The 22643-nt window shown below is 41.8% G+C and overlaps 1 protein-coding gene across 3 annotated transcripts in view; it reads right to left on the bottom strand.

The window, feature by feature from the left end:
* The window catches only part of dome (cytokine receptor domeless), a 351827-nt gene that overhangs the window by 171832 nt on the left and 157352 nt on the right, over window positions 1–22643 (bottom strand). For all 3 annotated transcript variants that reach the window (XM_080276205.1, XM_080276204.1, XM_080276203.1), the window contains one exon: window positions 2778–2901. In XM_080276205.1, the coding sequence (XP_080132331.1) occupies window positions 2778–2901 (124 nt within the window). The remainder of the gene's footprint in view (window positions 1–2777; window positions 2902–22643) is intronic.

Here is a 22643-nt window from a genome sequence, read left to right on the forward strand (position 1 = left end):
AGGAATCGTTTTCAGTACATCCTGAGCCGCCTTCATTTTTTTGACACCCTTGATCCTGCTAACACAAACATCACGGACAGGATGAGCAGGATATGTCTGGTTTTTTATCATCTTTGAGAGAAATTCCGTACCTCCTTCTCTCCATACTGAGACCTCGTCATAGACGAGAGTCTAGTGCTACGGAGAGGCAATATTGCTTTTCGTCAGTATATCCCTAGCAAAAGACACAGGTTTGGCTTCAAAATCTTCATGATGTGCAATTGTAAGACTGGGTATGTGCAGGACATAGTCCTGTACACAGGTGTTCAGACAGACATCACAGAAGATAGAAGTTTGGGACTCTCAGGGGCTGTGGTAAAAACAATGATCGAGGAATACCTTCATCGTGGGCACGTCTTATACCTCGATAATTGGTACACAAGTCCCCTTCTCGCCAGGTACCTTCACCTGCAGGAAACTGGTCTGTGTGGCAATGTAAAGAAGAACCATTGGCACATGGTGAAGGTGGGGAGGAAGCTTCAGAAAAACAAGGTTGTTTTTTACATATCACATAATATCCTCGCAACAGCATGGCACCACAACCGCGAAGTATTCCTCCTCTCATCTGTTCATCAGCCCCTTGTACACCACACAGACAGTGTAGATTACAGGGCAGAAGGGTGGCACCACGTCTGGAAACCAGAACCTGTCTTGGCATACAATGTGAATATGCGACAGGTGGATCAATCAGACGCCATGATTTCCAGCGCTGACTGTGCCAGGCCCATGATGAAATGGTATAAAAATGATTCTTCCATCTCCTCGACATCACCGTCCTCAACGCTCACTATCTCCACGCACATACCAATGGCATCCAGGAGACCTTCGAGGGATATATTCACGAGCTGGTGCAGGAAATAAGTGGGAGAATATGGGGAAGATAGAAGTACTGATCGCCACCACCACACCTCTAGACACTTCCCCAAAACCGTCCCTCCAAGTGGAACACCTCTGAATCCCCAGCGGAGGTGTCACGTGTGTGCAAACAGCACTGTAAGGCCACGTACTCTGCAGAAGGATGCAATGTATATGTGTGCCGAGTGTGATGTAGGACTGTGCGTATACCCATGCTTCAAGGAGTATCACACTCTCGCTAAAAAGTGTTGTAAATATGAAAAAAGACGCTCAGAAAGTGTTATAAGTACTGCATACAGTGATGACATGTTGTAAATATTTTCTCATAAGTGTAAGGACTGAACATTGTGGAGTAAAGTTTTACGTATGTTCTCGTAAGTGTTAGACAATGTATTCACGGTGAGATGATCAAAAATACTCTAGTAATGTCTGTGTATACTGAAGGCATGTTGTAAATAATTTACTGTAAGTGAAAGGGTTGTACATTGTGAAGTCAAGTTATGCATATTTTCTCGTAACTGTAAGACAATGCATTCACTGTGATACGTATAGTGTTGCATGAGTAAGTGATTTTTTTCCCCAAAAAACACGATTTCTTTATGAAATAATTTTTTTTTTTTTTTTTTTTTTTTTTTTTTTTTTTTTTTTTGAAGTGGACAGAAAAGTGTTAAGACCATTCCTATACCTTCCCTGAGTCACGCTGGTGAGAATACCTGAGTTTACCTTGCATAGAAAATGGGTTTTCTCTCACTGCTGCTGGGGATTCCCCACTCGCTCACACCTGCAAGTGGTTGGAGGGACTACGAAAAACGCACTTCCAGCTTCCAGTAAGTTTTTTTATGATCATATTCGTTTTTCACATCAAAATCTATCACTTTAGCCTAAAAAAAATAAAAAATAAAAATTGGCCGGCACAGGGGTGACACTTAGGGCTTCAAGTGGCTGGCACGCGGCGGGTTAATTAGGTAGGAATAAGGTGTAATGAAATTTGTGCCCTAGTTGTTTGGGCAGACATTTGGTTAGTTCTCATTAACAGTTTTTTCTTATTCTCTGGACACAACCTTGCTCCATTCTCTAATGGGAGCAGAGGTCTGGATGATGATAATAATGATAAAAATATTATATTTATTAAAATTTCAGGGTAAAGCATACTGTAATTCTTTCACTCTATCCTTAATTAAGATATAGGTAACAAACAGGCTCATTCTATTACTTCTCAGTAAGCCAAGCCTAGTGTTCCCATTCATGCTGTGCTCCTTTACCAGGCCTAGTTTGAGGTGGCAAAATTTTATCTGTTACCCCTTACATGTAGGGGCAACAGTGCCATGATAGCAAGCACTTTCAAATAATCTTCAATACTCTACGCAAACACAACTTGGTGATGTTTTCCCATATGTGATGGCAAAATTATTAATCTACTGGAATTCTCACTGTTCCAAGAATGTTTATTCATATATGTAACAGTATATTTTTAAACATCTATTGGATTTCATTATGCTTTTGGTGATTTCATTCTGATACCTAATGGTTTACAGAGAAATCTTTTGATTCTGGAGTTTTTTCTGCCGTCTTTCCATGAATGCAATGCAAATGATCAAAACTGAATAATGCTAGAGTAGCAGCATGTTGCTATGAAAATCATGAATGTCAAAGGATTAAAACATGAAAGCAGGAAGCTCAGTTATCAGTTTGCTGCTACTTATTACAATGTAATTATACAGTATATGGAATGCCAGTATTCTTATCCTGATGAAACTGTAAGACAACAAAATTACATCAACAGATAGGAAACTTCTGAGGGAAGATGAAAAGAAAGAAAAAATGCAATACAAAGGTGAAAGAGAGCATGATAATAAAGAAGGTATAACACATTTGATACTTACTTCCTATCTTAGTCCTTACTGTGGTTCTTGCTGACTCATTACCACACATATCAGTTATTCCTTGTGAGCATGCCTTGACTTCAAAGCTGTATTCAGTGTAGTCATCCAGGTTTGTAAAGTTGTGCTGAAAAGAAGAGGGTACATAAGACCAATAATGTAAATCTAAATCATCATCATCATCATCAGTTCTGCCCAAAATGATGGAGTGAAGTAGGATCCCAAAACTTAGAGCATAAAAGTAGAACTATAAAACTGCATGTCCAATGAAATGGGCCATACAATCAATCAAGCCTTGGACTATGGGCTTACCTCAAATGCAAAACCATACACATATTCCATTTTTCTTGATAAATGCGCTTCACACATGGTGGAATAGTCCTTCCACCAAAATCTAAAATTTAAAAAATGGGTGTCAAACTTCTGTCATATGACTCTCTATGCTTACTTCATCCATCCATTTTGATCCCATGTCTATTCCTTAGATTTCTCAACTTCCATACCTCACTCTCCCCCAGTCATTTACCATATTCATCCACCTTGAGCTTCCAAACCCCCTCCCACCTTCAGGTAATTCACATCTACTCTTTAATTATCCCACTTCTATCCATTCTCTCTAAACAACCATACCATAGATGCACATCCTAATCCATGTGTCATGAACCTTCCTTACTCTGGGGCTTTCTCAAATCTGTATGCTTCTTATCCTAACTACTCTTTACAACCCACAAATAATCCTTAATAGTCTAATTTCTGTTGTTTTCAATCTTAACATTTCACACTCTGAGGACCCTAACACACCTTTATGAAATATTCTGTATTATTTATACTCAGGCTTCTTTTTCAAAGAAAGGCCTACATAGCAATGGCTACCTTTCTCTGAGCCAGTCTCCTCTCCAGTTCCCTTATCCCCTTAACCGCGGGGCATCACTTTTGTGACACTTGGGAGCAAGGGATCATACCGCGGGGAGTTGCTTTTGTGATTCTGTGTTATTTTGAATTCACCCGGGCTTCAAAGTGGGGGCTTGAATCATCTATCAGTACTGCCAATGTCCAACACTAGTCAGCACTCCTAATCTCATCTGTACTCCCATCCATTGTTGACAATTTAGCCATTTCTCCCCATTCTTGACTCCCCTCCCTACCCCCCATCCATTACCCTATCCTCTAGCCTGCCCGGCCGTGCTACGCTAAGTAGATCTTCCCTGGAATTTTCCACTTATTTCATCCATTGAAATAAGCCCTATGCCCTATCCTTATACCAAATAATATATACAAGAAAGAAATATGGTAAGTGAGAGTGCCATACACCTGGAATTGGCTAATTATCACCTGACAACACCTCACGTGCACTCATTCGCTAATTTTCGCTGTTTATTTCCCATTGAAATATGCCGTATAACCTATTTTCGTAATATATATACATATAAGGAGGGAAGGGAGAAGCCTAAGTGATATTTACATTCACCTGGAACTACCCAATTTATAATGTATTGTCTAGATTTCCTGCCAATCATTTCACTGCTATATATTAGCTGTGTCAAGAGGCTAACGTTGGCAGTAATGAATTTCCATAGGTAGGCCACCACCCCGGCCCACCCTTATCAGTTCACTCTCATCTTCCAAAGTGGAGGTACGTCTGTTCACTCTTGCTAGCTTCAGGGACTTTTCACCCCCATGCAAAGGGCCCTGTGACCTTTACCCCCTACTAAACCTCGTGTGGAAAGAGGTAAAGGGCTGACAATTGATAAAAGAGTGACTACGATCTTTCTATTGAGTAAAACAGTGCAAGTGGAATTGTAAATAATGTGTAAACAGCAAGTGAAAGTAATGAATGTAAATATACGTGAACAGTGGAAAATAGTTTTATAAGTTATTTCAAGTGAGAGTGCATAACACAATGTAAATAAAATAGAAATGTAAATAACATAAATAAAATAGAGAACGTAAATAGAAATGTAAATGAGTAGTATTATAAGAATACGAGTATATACCCTAGGAGTAATGAAAGTGAAAGTTTCACTCTAGCATGTCTGAATACTATGAGTTATGAGAGTGAAGGTGAAAGTGACATTCACTCTCAATGCTAGTATACAGGACGAGAAAGTGAATGCTACGTATTTTACTGAAAGAAATTGAATCCCTACAGTGACAATAAACTAATACTATTGAAGGAAACTTATGGATAAAGACTGTAGATATATATAAGTGTTATATAGTAATAGAAATATAAAGTGTGAGGGGGTTTTATGAATAATAAATGACAGAGTACCAAGAGCGAACTAGCGCAAGTGCGACAGTCAGACGCACTCGTAATTTTCATTGCTTTCACAGTGGGTTTTTCTTTGGAGTATGGATCCCAAACTACTTGAAAATCATAGAGTAGTGTTTATAGTGTTAATATCTGGCTGTGGTAATCATATTACGGGTTGTCGGGAAGTGTAAAGTGGAGACTTCATTACCCAACTTCAGAGGTCTACACAAGTCCTACGGTAACCGACGAAGGCTCAACAAACATTCCAGGAGAAAGCTGAAACTATGTGCCATAAGCATATGTAATTTTAATATTCTAGGACTAATAACTGATTTTTGGCAAATATTTTTTGAGAGTCTGTCGGAGCCCGAATAACCCCGCGGCACACGCAAAACATTGGTAAACATGTCCGCGGTGTAGGGGTTATACAATTACCTCTTTTCTATTACAATGAGGTAAACTCTTCTAACAATTCAAGTCTGTCCATTCTACCAGAACATCACACTAAGTCACCCTCTCTCTTTCTCGACAACCACGCCTCCACCATTACCAACATATAATTCAATCCATGCCACACAGACCTCCACAACTCTGTCTGAACCCATCAGGAATAACCCTGTTCACTATTAGCATTTGGCACAGCATCACCTGCATCCAGCAGATTTGAAATCCTTCCTCCACCATTCATTAACAGCAGCACTCTCTTTTCACAATTCAAGTTTTGAGCTCTCATAATTCCATAAATATACATATAATATACTGCGAGATGCCTTAATCCGATAAGGGATGTCCATAAACTAATCGTCTCCATGTCATCCTGTCCCCCACAATTTCATTGCCCTGCTCCCAGCTCAAACCCCCCTCTCTCATATACCTCTCCACTCAATCCCTCCATCTCATCCTTGGTCTTCCCCTCCCTCTCCCCCCCTCCACCTCATTCACATACGCTCTCCTTGTCATTCTCTCACTCTCCAACCTCTCCACATGGCCAAACCACCTCATTGTGTTTCTCCTAACATTTCCTATCGTCCACACCACAATGCTCCTTCACTTCCCCATTTGTCAGTCTGTCTCTCCACGTGACTCCACATGCTCCTCTCAAGTAACTCATTTCCACTGCTCTCACTTTTGACTTCTGTCCCTCCAACAACGTTCAAGCTTCACTTCCATACATTAACCCCTAAACAGCGGGGTTGTTTTTGCCTGACTTGTGTGTCACGCAGGAATATTCGAGCTCCGACAAACTCTCTAAAAATATTTCCCAAAAATCAGTTATTAGTCCTAGAATATTATAATTAAATATGCATATGGCACATACCTTCAGCTTTCTCCTGGGATGTTTGTTGAGCCTTTGTCGAGTACCGTAGGACTTGTGGAGACCTCTGAAGTTGGGTAACGAAGTCTCCACTTTACATTCCCCAACAACCCGTAATATGATTACCACAGCCTGATATTATCACTAGAAACACTCTTCTAGGATTCTCAAGTAGTTTGAAATCCATACTCCAAAAAAAAACCCACTGTGAAAGCAGTGAAAATTACGAGCGCGTATGACCTTCCCACTTGCGATCGTTCGCCGCTGGTGTTCTGTCATTTATTATTCATAAAAACACTCACAGTTTATATTTCTATTACTATATAACACTTATATATATCTACAGTCTTTATCCAAAAGTTTCCTTCAGTAATAGTAGTTTATTGTCACTGCAGACATTCGGTTTCTCTTTCAGTAAAATACGTAGCATTCACTTTCTCGTCCTGTATACTATCGTTTCCCAATCTTCCAGGATCCCAATCTTCCAGTCTCCCTCTCTTCAAGTCCCCCTAATTTTCCACCTCTCCCTCTCTTCCTCACAGATCTTCCAGTCATCTTCCATCACTTTCATTTTCACTTTCCCAACTCATAGTATTCATACATGCTAGAGTGAAACTTTCACTTTCATTACTCCTAGTATATATACTCGTATTCTTATATTACTACTCATTTACATTTCTATTTACATTCTCTATTTTATTTACATTATTTACATTTCTATTTTATTTTTATTTATTTTTTTTTTTATGTGTCCGACTTCTGGGCATAGGCTTCACAGCCTGCTCTCAAGGCCCAGTAGTCCTCCTACATACCATACACCTCTCTACATGTCACCACTTCGGCGCTAACACCCACCGTCCATATTGAATACATGCTAGGGCTGTCTCATACAGGATTGGTGTATTGGTATTAGCGGGGGTACTTTTATGACATGTCGGCGGGTTATCTGGTAGATCAGGAAAGTCTGCTTTTATGAAATTCAAATCCTTAAACTGTTCCCTGCCCCAGCCGGGATTCGAACCTGGGTCCATCAGGACTGCAGGCCGCCTCTCTACCGATTCAGCCATTTACACTGTGTTATGCAGTCACTTGCAGTAACTTATAAAACTATTTTCCACTGTTCACTTATATTTACATTCATCGCTTTCACTTGCTGTTTACACATTATTTACATTTCCACTTGCACTGTTTTACTCACCAGATAGATCGTAGTCAGTGTTTATCATTTTCATAGACAAATTAGCCAGTTCACATTCCACAGCAGTCACTCAGCCCTTTACCTCTTTCCACACGAGGTTTAGTAGGGGGTAGAGGTCATAGGGCCCTTTGCATGGGGCTAAAAAGCAGCGGAATAGGGCAGGCGCAAATCCGACGTGCTTTCACCTTGAAAGACGACAGTAAACTGAATACAGTGTGGTGGCCTGCCTAGGGAGAGTGCAATGCTGCCAATGTCAGCGGGGTGACAGCTGCTAATATATACACTATGAAATGATTGGCAGGAAATCTAGACAATACATAATAAATTAGGTAGTTCCAGGTGAATGTAAATATCACTTAGGCTTCTCCCTTCCTTTTTTATATATATTTTTATTACGAGAATAGATTATACGGCATATTTCAAGGGGAAATAAACAGCGAAAATTAGCGAACGAGTGCATGTGAGGTGTTGTCAGGTGATAATTAGCCAATTCCAGGTGTATGGCACTATCACTTACCTTATTTCTTTCTTGTATATATTATTTGGTTTAAGAATAGGGCATAGGGCTTATTTCAATGGATGAAATCAGTGGAAAATTCCAGGCAAGATTTACTTAGCATACCACGGCCGGGCAGGCGAGAGGAGAGGGTAGTGGACGGGAGGTAGGGAGGGGAGTCAAGAACGGGGAGAAATGGCTAAATTGTCAACAATGGATGGGAGTACAGATGAGATTAGGAGTGCTGACTAGTGTTGGACATTGGCAGTACTGATAGATGATACAAGCCACCATTTGAAAGCCCAGGCGAATTCAAAATAACACAGAATTACAAAAGTGACGCTCCATGGTATGATCCCTTGCTCCCAAGCGTCACAAAAGTGATGCCCCGTGGTTAAGGGGTTAAAGTTTGTATCACAATACTGTCATGTAGTAACTTTTTCATTTCTATGTTCACTTAACTGTTTCTTAGCACTGTTTTCAAGGAACCAGCAACCTTTCTTCCTTGCTGAACCCTTCAAGCACTTCACCCTCTAAACATCCATCCTTACTCATCACACTGTCCAAGTACTTAAATGCACTCACATTTTCCATTTCCTCCTCATCCAACCTCACTGTACATTCACTGACTTCACTTCTCTTGAAGACCATAACTTTACTCTTCCCTACATTCATCTCCAGATTCTGTTTCTTACACACTCTCCCAAACTCATTCATCAAGCTTTGCAGCTCCCTTCGTTTTCACATAACAACACAGTATCATCTGCAAACAACAGTACAAGGAGTTTCCAAACACTGACCTCTCTCATTAGGGCTGCTCCAACATCCACTGCTCTACACTGTATCTCTCTTGTAACCCCACCCATATACAAACTGAACAACCATGAAGACATGACACATCCCTGTTTCAATCGAACCTTCAAACAGGAAAATTCACTCAGTTCACCATCCACATGCACTGCAGTCTTGGTACCCTCATACATACTCTTCAGAGCATTCAACAACTTCCCATCTACTCTATATATTCTTAATACTTTCCACAATCCTTGTCTATCCACCGTTATATGCTTTCTCCAAATCCATGAAGGCCGCATACAACTTCTTTCCCTTCTCTAGAAACTTTTCCACTAAAGATCTAAGAATGAATATCTGATCTACACAACCTCTTTCCTTCCTAAAACCTCCCTGTTCTTCTCCAACTAATTCCTCTGTTATTTCCCTAACTCTGTCAATAAGTATCCTACCATATACTTTTCCTATTACACTAAGAATACAAATGCCCCTATGATTACCATCCATCCATCATCCAATCCTACGTTGCCCTATGAGAAGCGGAGGAGACCGGGCCTAGGTAAGTTGGTCCTGACATTTAAGATGACAGTGAATGATTACCACATACTTCTTTTTCCCCTTTTCCTTTGTCTATCTATCTATCTATCTATCTATCTATAGCCCAACACCCTAATCCTGCAAAGGGTGGCCGCAGACAAAACGCCTCCAAGTCGCTTTGTCACCCACCATTTGACTACCCTCCCCCCAACTCACCCCCCCCTCCCTCATATACCTCTCTACTCCATCCCTCCACCTCATCCTTAGTCTACCCCTCCCTCTCCCTCCCTCTACCTCACCTACATACACCCTCTTAGTCAGTCTTTCATTCTCCATTCTCTTCAAATGTCCAAACCACCTCAGTGTATTTCTCCTAATTTTCTCAACCACATCCACATCCACCCCACAACGTTCCTTCACTTCATTCGTCAACCTGTCCCTCCACGTCACTCCACATGCTCCTCTCAAGTAACTCATTTCCACTGCTCTCACTCTTGACTTGTTCCCCTCTTGCAAGGTCCATGCCTCGCTTCCATAAGTCAGGGTAGGGATCACAATACTATCATGCAGTGACTTCTTAACTTCCATACTCACCTCCCTATTTCTCATCACTGCTTTCAGTGTACCAACAACCTTCCTTCCCTGCTGTACCCTTTCACGCACTTCATCCCCCAAAGTTCCATCCTTACTCATCACACTACCCAAGTGCTTGAATGCACTCACATTCTCCATATCTTCACCATCCAACCTCACTGCACACTCTGTGACTTCATTCCTCTCAAACACCATAACTTTACTTTTGTTTACATTAACTTTCAGATTCCTCCTCCTACACACTGTCCCAAATTCATTCACCAAACCTTGCAACTCCCATTCATCTTCACTCAACAATACTGTATCATCAGCAAACAGCAACACCGGAATCTTCCAAATCTCACCCTCATTCATTAGAGCCACCCCCACATCCACTGACCCACCTTGCACCTCCTTTACAACCCCATCCATGTATATATTAAACATCCATGGAGACATCACACAACCCTGTTTCAGTCCCACATTGAGATCAAAGAACTCAGCTCACCATCCACTCGCACCATAGCCCTAGCTCCTTTGTACATACTCTTCACAGCACTCAACAATTTCCACTCCACTCCATATATTCTTAATACCTTCTACATACCTTGCCTATCTATTCTGTCATAAGCTTTCTCCAAGTTCATGAAGGCAGCATACACTTTCCTTCCCTTCTCTAGATACTTCTCCACTAAACATCTTAGAACAAATATCTGATCTACACACTCTTTTCCCTTCCTAAATCCCCCTTGTTCATCTCCAACTAGCTCCTCTGTCATATGCCTAACCCTATCAATGAGTATTCTACCATATATTTTACCAGTCACACTAAGAAGGCAAATACCCCAATGGTTACCACATACTTCTCTCTCCCCTTTTCCTTTGTATAAAGGAACAATTATACCTGAATTCGTCTTCTGGAACTCTTCCCTCTTCTCAAGCCAATCTACACAACTTCCATATCCACTCCACAACAATCTCACCCTCGTACCTAAGCATTTCACCACACACTCCATCAATTCCTGGGGCCTTTCCCAACTTAATCTTCTTCATCGCTTCCACTACTTCCACCCTACTGATCTCTTCCGCCCTCCTCTCATCTCTTCTTCTCCCAGCCATTCCCCAACCACTTATACTCGCACTGCTCTCACTTTCTACATTCAACAAATCCTCAAAGTGCTCCTTCCATCTCCTCAATTTTTGTCTCTTCTCCACCAGCAATCTATTATTCCTATATTTCACTCCCCTACTATTTCCCCTTTCACACTGCCTTACTTTCTTTACCTCCTTCCAAAACAATTTCTTACACTCCCTACATTTCACACTCAGATTCCTCCCAAACTCTTCATCCACTTTCTTCTTACTCTCCTTCACCAGTCTCTTAACCTCCCTTCTCCTGCTCACATATACCTCTCTCTTCTCTCTCTCATCTCCCCTACCTCTACTCACTAACCATTCACTATCTGCCTTCTTCTTTTGTTCCACAGCTCGTTTCACCTCATCATTCCACCATGCTGTCCCTTGCACACCCTTGCATCTCCTCCTCACTCCACAAGCCGCCTCACACGCTGCGCCTATCTCTTCCGTGAATATCTTATATACGTTTTCCACCCCTTCCATCTGCTCTAGCTCATAACTTCCCAATCCTTCTTCCACTATGCTCTTATACTGTCATTTTCTCACTATCTTGCAATTTCTTCACTCTTCTCTTGTACAGGGGAATAATTACACCTGACTTCCAATCCTCCGGGACTCTACCTTCATCCCAGGCCAATCTGCACATCTTCCACATCCATTCTACTAATATCTCTCCCCCATGCTTCAGCATTTCACTATACACTCCATCAATTCCTGGGGCTTTCCCCATTTTAGCTTTCTTCATTGCTTCCACATCTTCCATCCTACTGATTTCTTCCTCTCTTCTCACATCCCTCCATCTCCCAGCCACTTACACTCACGTTACTTTCATACTCTGTGTTCAACAATTCCTTAAAGTGTTCTCTCCATCTGCTCACTTTTTCTCCCTTCTCCACTAATAATCTACCATTTTTATCTTTCATTCCCAATTAACCTCTTTGGCACCCTGTCTAACTCTCTTTACCTCCTTCCAGAATATTTTCTTAAATTCCCCCACTTTACACTCAAATTCCTCCCAAATTCATCATCCACTCTCTTCTTACTCTCTCTTATAATCTTTTCACCTCTCTTTTCCTCTCTGCAAATAACTCTCTCTTCCACCTCTCTACTTCTTCCATGCCTCCGTTTCTCATCCACTCACTATATGCTTTCTTCTTTTGTGCCACAGCCTCTCTCACCTCTTCATTCCACCATGCTGTTCCCTGCACTCCTTTTCATCTTTTCATCACCCCACACACCACCTCACATGCCGCACAGATTTCTTCTGTGAATATCTTGCACACACCTTCCACATCCCCCATCTGCTCCAATTCATATTTATCCAATCGCTCCTCCATGTTCCTCTTATATTCTACCTTGTTTCCATCCTCTTTTAATCTTTTCACCCCCCTTGTAAGAACTACTTCCTCCTGTCCTTCCCTTCTTCTATTTTTCTATTTCATTTGGACCTTGATTCTGACCACCACCAAGTGGTGGTCAGAAAATCCACTCCTCCAACCTCTATATACTCTTGCATCCATAACACACCTTCTCATCCTGTCATCCACACACAGATAATCAATCACTGCCTTCCATTCATTCAGTCATCCACCTACCCTTCTCAACACTCGCCACGTCTACCTCTGGATCATTTTGTGCCTGAAGAGGGTATTGGCTATCACCAACCCCCTCCCAGCACAAATGTCTACAAAAGCACTGCCATTCTCATACACCTCAGCATGCAGACCCCACTCACCAACTACTCCATCCACCTTCACATTCTCTACTTCTCAATTCCTATCTCCAATCAAAAACACTCATTCCTTTCAAACATTTCCATGTATGTTTCCAAATTTGTCCAAAATTCTTCTCTCATTCTACTTGCACGATCTTGCACTGGAGCATACATGCACACAATCACCCACATTTGTAGTCCAACTTTCAATCATACCCACACAATCCTTGAGTCAACTGATCCATACTCTCTTATATTCTCCTTTCATCTGTTACTCACAACAATACACACTCCTCCTTTTGCCCTCTCATTCTCACCTACTCCCGTGTGTATACCCCATCCATACTCCCATTCTCTCACACTCTCACCCCCCCCTTTAGTTTTGTTTCGGTTAATTCACATACATCCACTTTCGCACCCTCAAACACCTGAACAATCCCTCTTTCTTTCACTTCATCATTTGCACCCCTTACACTCCATGTAGCTCTCAATACTGTGTCCTTTGTTTGGTCCTTAGTCGTCACCTTTTGGTCAGTCCTAGTCCGAGGCTTCTTGTTCATATTTTTAGTTAGTTATTTTCCGGGGAGGGGCACTAACGTTCCACCAACTCACTTGCTGTCACGTAGAGAACACGTTTTGGGTGGTTATAAGGTTACCACCCAGCATCGTAAATGCTTTCCTGGTTTACAGGCAATCATTTGGCTTGCCACTCAATGTAGAGCTACCCTAAAAAAGGAGTACCACTACACTAAGTGGGTGGATGATGGGCGCCCCCCTGTACCACCATATATATATATATATATATATATATATATATATATGGTGGTACATGGGGGACACCATAAATATATATATATATATATATATATATATATATATATATATATATATATATATATATATATATATATTTTACAGGCCTATATATATGTAATCTATATATACAGTACAGTATATACAATATATACAGTATATATAGTATAGATAGATAGATAGATAGATACATATATTTAAACACTCAGTCCTTGAGTACAACACACTTGAGAAACACATCTTTGTTCAAATGTGGTTGGCATGATGAGACAGGTCATATCAACATACGGAAAAACTAGAGCTCACATGGGAAGCCTGCTGGCGTGACGATGAAATTTGAAAGTCGTGCGTGGTGACACCCTCCAGACTCTGGGTACCTTTCCTGGGCACACTCAAGGCCATATGGTTTGGCAAAAATTTATGAGTTTCACAATTTCAGGGGAAGAAATGGAATGAAAATGTATGCTAATCAGAAAAAAAAAAAAAACTTTCATCCATGTGTTTTCGTAAGTTCGGGCTCAGTTCCACATTCTTCGTTCAATTTCATGTTTCCCAACACATTTTGGAGCAACTGGGCATATAGTTATCAGTCCTTTCTCACACCTCATCTAGTTCTAATCCACGCTCATAATGAGTTTCACAGCTTTAGGGGAGGAAATAACAAAAATGTTTGCTAATAAGGAAAAAAAAACACACTCAATCCTTGAGTAACACGTTTTTGTTCTAACGGGTTCAACATAATGAGACAAGTCATGTCAACACACGGAAAAACTCCAGCTCACGTGGGATGTCAGCTGGCCCAACAACGAAATTTGAAAGTCACACACGATGACATCACCCTCTAAACTCTGCGTATCTTTCTTAGATGCATATTTCCATTCAGTATGGGTATTTATCTCAATACCACAGTCAGCCACCTCAGCCAAGCAGCCACCTCAGCCAAGAAGCCCTAGTGGGTTAGGTCAGGTTAGGTTAGTCTGATGGGAAAATTTTGCCTGGGAAACATACTGAGCATATTTTTGAGAAAAACCAATGGTTAATTTTGAAACGACTGGGCAAGCGTCGTTCCTGGCTGAGGGTTCCTGGTGGTGAGATGAATACGCATACAGAATGGAAATTTGCTTCCTGGACAGACTCATGGCCAAATGGTTTGATGAAATTTATGGGTTTCACGATTTTAGGGAATGAAACAGAACAAAAATGTATGCTAATCAGAAAAAAAAAAAACTTTCATCCATGTGTTCTCATAAATTAGGGTTCAGTTCCACATTCTTCATTCGATTTGATGCTTCCTAACACATTTCGGACCAACTGGGTATGTGGTTATCAGTCCTTTCTCATGCCTCACCTAGTTCTTACCCACACTCATAATGGGTTTTGCAATTTTAAGGTAAGAAATGGAACGAAAATGTTTGCTAAGTTGAGAAAAAGTTACTCTTTTATCCATGTGTTCTCGTAAGTTAGCATTCAGTTCCACATTCTTCGTTCGATTTCGTGCTTCCCAACACATTTCCATCTAACTAAGCATACAGTTATCAATCCTTTCTAGTGCCTCACCTAGGTCTACCCCACACTCATAATGGGTTTCACAGTTTTAGGGGACTAAATGGAACAAAAATATTTACTAATTAGAAAAAAACACTTTCATCCATGTGTTCTCATAAGTTAGTGATCCACATTTTTCGTTCGATTTCATGCTTCCCAACACATTTTGGACCAACTGAGCATACAGCTATCAAGTCCTTTCTCATGTCTCACTGACTTTACTTCAGTCAAATGGGCTTCGCTGTGTTAAGGGACGAAACTGAACGAAAATGCTAATCAGAAAAAAAAAAAATTACTTTCATCCATGTGCTCTTGTAAGTTAGCATTCAGGTCCACATTCTTTGCTCTTCTTCTTCTTGATAGTCTTATATTTTTTGGATTACTTCTGGGTGGTGAATGACCGTTTCATGCTAAATCTGTTTCCTCTGCTGTTTTTAGCTGTGTTCCACTGTGTCAACTCGTTTGACTTGTCAGGGTTACAACGAAAGGGCCTGTCCTAACCTAAGTATTTAACCAAACTTGACCTAACCAAGCTTAACTATACCAAATAATTTAACCTAACCTAACCTAGCATCCTGCTGAGAAGTTGGGAGAAGAAAATCATCTTTAAGTACTAAGTGAATTTTTCTCTTTGAAAGTTGGTTTGAAACAGGGATGTGTCATGTCTCCATGGTTAATCAATCTGTACATGGATGGGGTAATAAAAGAGGTACAAGGTAGGGTAGTGGATGCTGGACTGGCCCTGGTGAGAGAGGATAGTGTTTGGAAACTCCCTGTACTGTTGTTTGCAGATGATACTGTGTTGTTGAGTGAAGACGAAGGGGAGCTGCAAGGCTTGGTAGATGAGTTTGACAGAGTGTGTAAGAAACAGAATCTAAAGGTGAATGTATGGAAGAGTAAAGTGATGGTCTTTGAGAGAGGTGAAGTCAGTGAATGTACAGCGAGGTTGGATGGTGAGGAATTGGAAAATGTAAGTACGTTTGAGTACTTGGGTAGTGTGATGAGTAAGGATGGAGGTTTGGAGGGTGAAGTGCTTGAAAGGGTACAGCAGGGAAGAAAGGTTGCTGGTTCTTTGAAAGCAGTGATAAGAAACAGGGAAGTGAGCACGGAAGTGAAAAAGTTACTACATGACAGTATTGTGATACCAACTCTAACGTACGGAAGTGAAGCTTGGACGTTGTTGGAAGGACACAAGTCAAGAGTGAGAGCAGTGGAAATGAGTTATTTAAGAGAAGCCTGTGGAGTCACATGGAGAGACAGGCTGACGAATGAGGATATAAAGGAGTGTTGTGGTGTTGATGTGGATGTGATAGGAAGCGTTATGAGGAACACACTGAGGTGGTTTGGCCATGTGGAGAGGATGGAGGGTGAAAGACTGACAAAGAGAGTGTATGTGAGTGAGGTGGAGGGGGGAAGAGGGAGGGGGAGGCCGAGGATGAGATGGAGGGATGGGATGGAGAGGTATATGAGAGAGGGGGGTGTGAGTTGGGAGCAGGGCAGTGAAATGACGGGGGACAGGGCGACTTGGAGGCAATTTGTTTGTGGCCACCCCAAACGGGATTGAGCCATCTGGCAATAGATAGATAGACAGTATGTCAAGACAATCATAGGTTCGACTTAAAGAACGTGATGATAAATAGTGGGAAATTTTACAGCAGGAAAAGGTAATTTCTATCTATCTATCTATTGCCAGACGCCTCAATCCCGTTTGGGGTGGCCACAAACAAATCGCCTCCAAGTCGCCCTGTCCCCCGCCATTTCACTGCCCTGCTCCCAACTCACACCCCCCTCTCTCATATACCTCTCCACCCCATCCCTCCATCTCATCCTCGGCCTCCCTCGGGAGGCCGAGGATGAGATGGAGGGATGGGGTGGAGAGGTATATGAGAGAGGGGGGTGTGAGTTGGGAGCAGGGCAGTGAAATGGCGGGGGACAGGGCGACTTGGAGGCGATTTGTTTGTGGCCACCCCAAACGGGATTGAGGCGTCTGGCAATAGATAGATAGATAGAAATTACCTTTTCCTGCTGTAAAATTTCCCACTATTTATCATCACCTTCCTTAAGTCGAACCTATGATTGTCTTGACATACTGTCTATCTATCTATTGCCAGATGGCTCAATCCCGTTTGGGGTGGCCACAAACAAATTGCCTCCAAGTCGCCCTGTCCCCCGCCATTTCACTGCCCTGCTCCCAACTCACACCCCCCTCTCTCATATACCTCTCCATCCCATCCCTCCATCTCATCCTCGGCCTCCCCCTCCCTCTTCCCCCCTCCACCTCACTCACATACACTCTCTTTGTCAGTCTTTCACCCTCCATCCTCTCCACATGGCCAAACCACCTCAGTGTGTTCCTCATAACGCTTCCTATCACATCCACATCAACACCACAACACTCCTTTATATCCTCATTCGTCAGCCTGTCTCTCCATGTGACTCCACAGGCTTCTCTTAAATAACTCATTTCCACTGCTCTCACTCTTGACTTGTGTCCTTCCAACAACGTCCAAGCTTCACTTCCGTACGTTAGAGTTGGTATCACAATACTGTCATGTAGTAACTTTTTCACTTCCGTGCTCACTTCCCTGTTTCTTATCACTGCTTTCAAAGAACCAGCAACCTTTCTTCCCTGCTGTACCCTTTCAAGCACTTCACCCTCCAAACCTCCATCCTTACTCATCACACTACCCAAGTACTTAAACGTACTTACATTTTCCAATTCCTCACCATCCAACCTCGCTGTACATTCACTGACTTCACCTCTCTCAAAGACCATCACTTTACTCTTCCATACATTCACCTTTAGATTCTGTTTCTTACACACTCTGTCAAACTCATCTACCAAGCCTTGCAGCTCCCCTTCGTCTTCACTCAACAACACAGTATCATCTGCAAACAACAGTACAGGGAGTTTCCAAACACTATCCTCTCTCACCAGGGCCACTCCAACATCCGCTACCCTACCTTGTTCCTCTTTTATTACCCCATCCATGTACAGATTGAACAACCATGGAGACATGACACATCCCTGTTTCAAACCAACTTTCAAAGAGAAAAATTCACTTAGTTCACCATCCACATGCACTGCAGCCTTCGCACCATCGTACATACTCTTCACAGCATTCAACAACTTCCCATCTACTCCATATATTCTTAACACTTTCCACAATCCTTGTCTATCCACCCTGTCATATGCTTTCTCCAAATCCATGAAAGCCACATACAACTTCTTTCCCTTCTCTAGAAACTTTTCCACGAAAGATCTAAGAATGAATATCTGATCTACACAACCTCTTCCCTTCCTAAAGCCTCCCTGTTCTTCTCCAACTAATTTCTCTGTTCTTTCTCTAACTCTGTCTATAAGTATCCTACCATACACTTTTCCTATTATACTAAGAAGACAAATGCCCCTATGATTACCACACACTTCTTTTTCCCCTTTTCCTTTGTAAAAGGGAATAATTATACCTGACTTCCAATCCTCCGGGACTCTACCTTCCTCCCAGGCCAATCTGCACATCTTCCACATCCATTCTACTACTATCTCTCCCCCATGCTTCAGCATTTCACCACACACTCCATCAATTCCTGGGGCTTTCCCCGACTTAACTTTCTTCATTGCTTCCACAACTTCTATCCTACTGATTTCTTCCTGTCTTCTCACTTCCCTCCTTCTCCCAGCCATTCCCCAGCCACTTATACTCGCATTACTACCATCCTCTAGGTTCAACAATTCCTTAAAGTGTTCTCTCCATCTGCTCACTTTTCTCCCTTCTCCACTAGTAATCTACCATTTTTATCTTTCACTCCCCTGCTAACTTCACTTCCACCCTGTCTTACTCTTTTCACTTCTCTCCAGAACATTTTCTTACAGTCCCTCCACTTTACACTCAAATTCCATCCAAATTCCTCATCCACTCTCTTCTTACTCTCTCTTACCAATCTTTTCACCTCTCTCTTCCTTTCCACATATAACTCTCTCTTCCGCCTCTCAACTTCTTCCACGCCCCTATTTCTCATCCATTCATTGTATGCTTTCTTCTTTTGTGCCACAGCCTGTTTCACCTCTTCAGTCCACCATGCTGTTCCTTGCATCCCCCTCCGTCTTCTCTTCCTTCCACACACCACATCACATGCTGCACATATTTCTTCTGTAAATATCTTGCACATACCTTCCACGTCTCCCATCTGCTCCAATTCATATTTGCCCAATCGTTCCTCCACTTCTCTCTTATACTCTGCCTTTTTCTCATCCTCTTGTGACCTTTCCACTCTCCTTGCAACTACTCCTTCCTCTCGTCTTTCCCTTCTTCTAGTCCTCCATCTTACTTGCATCCTAATTCTGGCCACCACCAAGTAGTGGTCAGAAAGTCCACTCCCCCAACCTCTATACACTCTTGCATCCTTTACACATCTTCGCATCCTTTCATCCACACACACATAATCAATCATTGCCTTCCTTTCATTCAGTTCACCACCCACCCTTCTCATCACTCGCCATGTATACCTGTGGATCATTTTATGCCTGAAGAGGGTATTGGCTATCACCAACCCCCTCCCAGCACAAATGTCCACTAACGCACTCCCATTCTCATCTATCTCAGCAGGCACACCCCACTCACCAACTATTCCATCCACCTTCACATTCCCAACTTTACCATTCATATCACCAATCAAAAACACTCTCTCATTCCTTCCAAACTTTTCCATGCACACTTCCACATTTGTCCAGAAATCTTCTCTCACTCTTCTAGCACGATCTTGCGTTGGCGCATACACACACACAATAAACAGAAAAATACAGAAAACAAACTGGAGGAATATGAACTGCATTGGTAAGGTCTTTCTACTGCTTTATGTAAAGCATACGTTAACCGAAATGGGAAAAAAGCATGGCATGATTGAAAGTACCATCATAACAATTTGGAAGGACCGGGAGAAGATAAAGATCAAGCGCAGGAAGTGATGCGAACCTGGCAGCTGTGAAAGTTTATATGCTGTCCTGAAGCTGACTGAGAAGCTCGTAAGGGGTCATGTGGAGCATCAGAGAAAGAAAACTCACTTTTACAACTTCTTACCACCTTACCCCACGTGAATTAACCCCACTTATATGCACCATCAGGTAAAACAGTGAAAGAGAAATAACTATTGTAATTAAGAATATCAGTGGTATTAAAAATAGCATTAACAAAACAAAAGATGGGCTGGGTACCCTTGTGTTGATACATAGCTTCCCACCACTCTTTCCCCACCCCCCACCCATAATGTTGTCAAAGTTTCGCCTTCTCTCGTACGATGTGGCCTTCGGGAGAGACGTTAGGCCATATGATTAGGCTAAAATTCATGGGTTTGGCAGTTTTAGGGGACGAAATGGAACGAAAATGTTTGCAAACCAGAAAAAAGTACTCTTTCATCCATGTGTTCACATGAATTAGCTTTCGGTTTCATGTTCTTTGTTCGGTATCGCTCCTCCCAACAAATTTTGGACTGACTGAGCAGTTTAGCCATAGGCTTAGTCTGTCCAAAATGTGTTGGGAAGCGCGATATCAAATGAAGAATGTGAAACTAAATGCTAACTCATGAGAACACAAGGATGAAAGAAATTTTTTCTGGTTAGCATAAATTTTTGTTCTATTATTTCATCCCCTAAAACTGCCAGACCCATAAACTTTCATCTAACCATAAGGCTAAGGTCTCTCCTGAAGGCCACATGATACGAGTGAAGGTGAAGCTTTGACAACATTGGGGGTGGGGGCCAGGAGGAAAATAACAGGGTGCTACGTATCAACAAATGGGTACCCAGCCCAACTTCTGTTTTTGTTAATGCTACAGTATTTTTAATACCAATTATGTTTTTAATTACAATAGCTATATCTGTTACAATTTTTCACCTGATGGTCGTGCAAGTGGGGGAAACTTACGTGGGATTGAAGTGGTAAGAAGGGGTAAAAGTGAGAGTTTTGGAAAGTTGCCAGAACACACTGTACCATTATACATATAAACATATTGTCTGAGCGATGCGGATTTGAGTACCATGGTCCTTGTCCAGTCCTTATTGCCGTGGTACTCGAGGTTTGAGTGTACTTTCATCCAAGTATTCTCGTGTTAGTGTTCAGATCCACATTTTTCTTTCGATTTTGTGCTTCCCGACACATTTCGGACCGACTGAGCATATGAGTACCAAGTCCTTCCTCACGTCTCAGTGACTATAACCCACAATCATATGTGTTTTGCAGTTTTAGGGGACAAAACTAAATGAACATGTTTGCTTAATCCACGTGCTCTTGTAAGTTAGCGTTCAGTTCCACATTCTTCATTCTTCTTCCTGATAGTCTATTTTTCTGACTATTTCTGGGTGGTAAACAAACATTTAATGCAAAATCTGTTTCCTCATTGTATTTAGCTGTGTTCCACTGTGTCATCTCATTTGACTTGTCAGGGTTATGGTGAAAGGGCCTAAGTGTTTAACTAAACTTAACCTAACCCAGCTTAACTATACCTAATAAATTAACCTAACCTAACCTAGCATCCAGCTAGGAAACGAAAACTGTCTTTGAGTATGTCAAGATGCTCGTTGGTACAGCTTGAGGAACATGATGATAAAAAGTGAGACATTTTTCAGTGGGAAAAGGTAATTTGCTACCCTGAAAATCATCAGAAAAACACAGAAAACAAACTGGAGGAATATGAATTGAACTGGTAAGGTCTCTCGACGGCTTCAAGTAAAGTGCACGTTTACTGAAATGGTAAAAAGGCATGGCATAAATGAATGCACCATCAGAACAATTTGGAAAGACCAGGAGAGGATAAAGAAGAGCGTGTGTAGGAAGTGATGCAATCCTGACGGCAGTGAAAGTTTATGTGTTGTCCTGAAGCCGACTGAGAAGCTCACAGGGCGTCATGTGGAGTGTCAGAGAGAGAAGACTCTCACTTTTACCCCTTCTTACCACTTTATATGTAAATTATACCCACTTATATACCCATCAATCAGGTAAAACACTTAAAAAAGATATAACTATTGCAATTAAGAATGTCAGTGGTATTAAAAATTGCATTAACAAAAAAATTGGGCTGGGCACCCTTGTGTCGTTTATATGTAGCTCCCCAGCACCCCCCCCCCTCCACCCCCAATGTTGTTGTCTAAGTTTTGCCTTCTCTCGTATCATATGGCCTTTGGGAAAGATGTTAGGTCGTATGGTTGGACAAAAAATTATGCGCCTGGCAGTTTTAGGGAACAAAATGGACAGAAAATGTTTGCTAACCAGAAAAAATTACCGTACTTCCCATGTCATTGGACGCACTTTTTTCCCACAAAAATTACCTTAAAAATCACCGTGTGTCCTAAGACAAGGGGCTGCAGCTGCACACAAAGATATAGAGTATTTATATATACAAGACCATAAAATATTCAGAATACCACGGAAAAGCTCTGTATGGTCATCTCACTCAGCTGTTTGTTTGAGTTGGTTGTTGTTGTTGTGTGGTTCAGCTCAGC

The sequence above is a fragment of the Coenobita brevimanus genome, chromosome 64, assembly GCF_032717465.1.
Source record: "Coenobita brevimanus isolate Jiangsu-jjx chromosome 64, ASM3271746v2, whole genome shotgun sequence".
Lineage (NCBI taxonomy): Eukaryota > Metazoa > Arthropoda > Malacostraca > Decapoda > Coenobitidae > Coenobita > Coenobita brevimanus.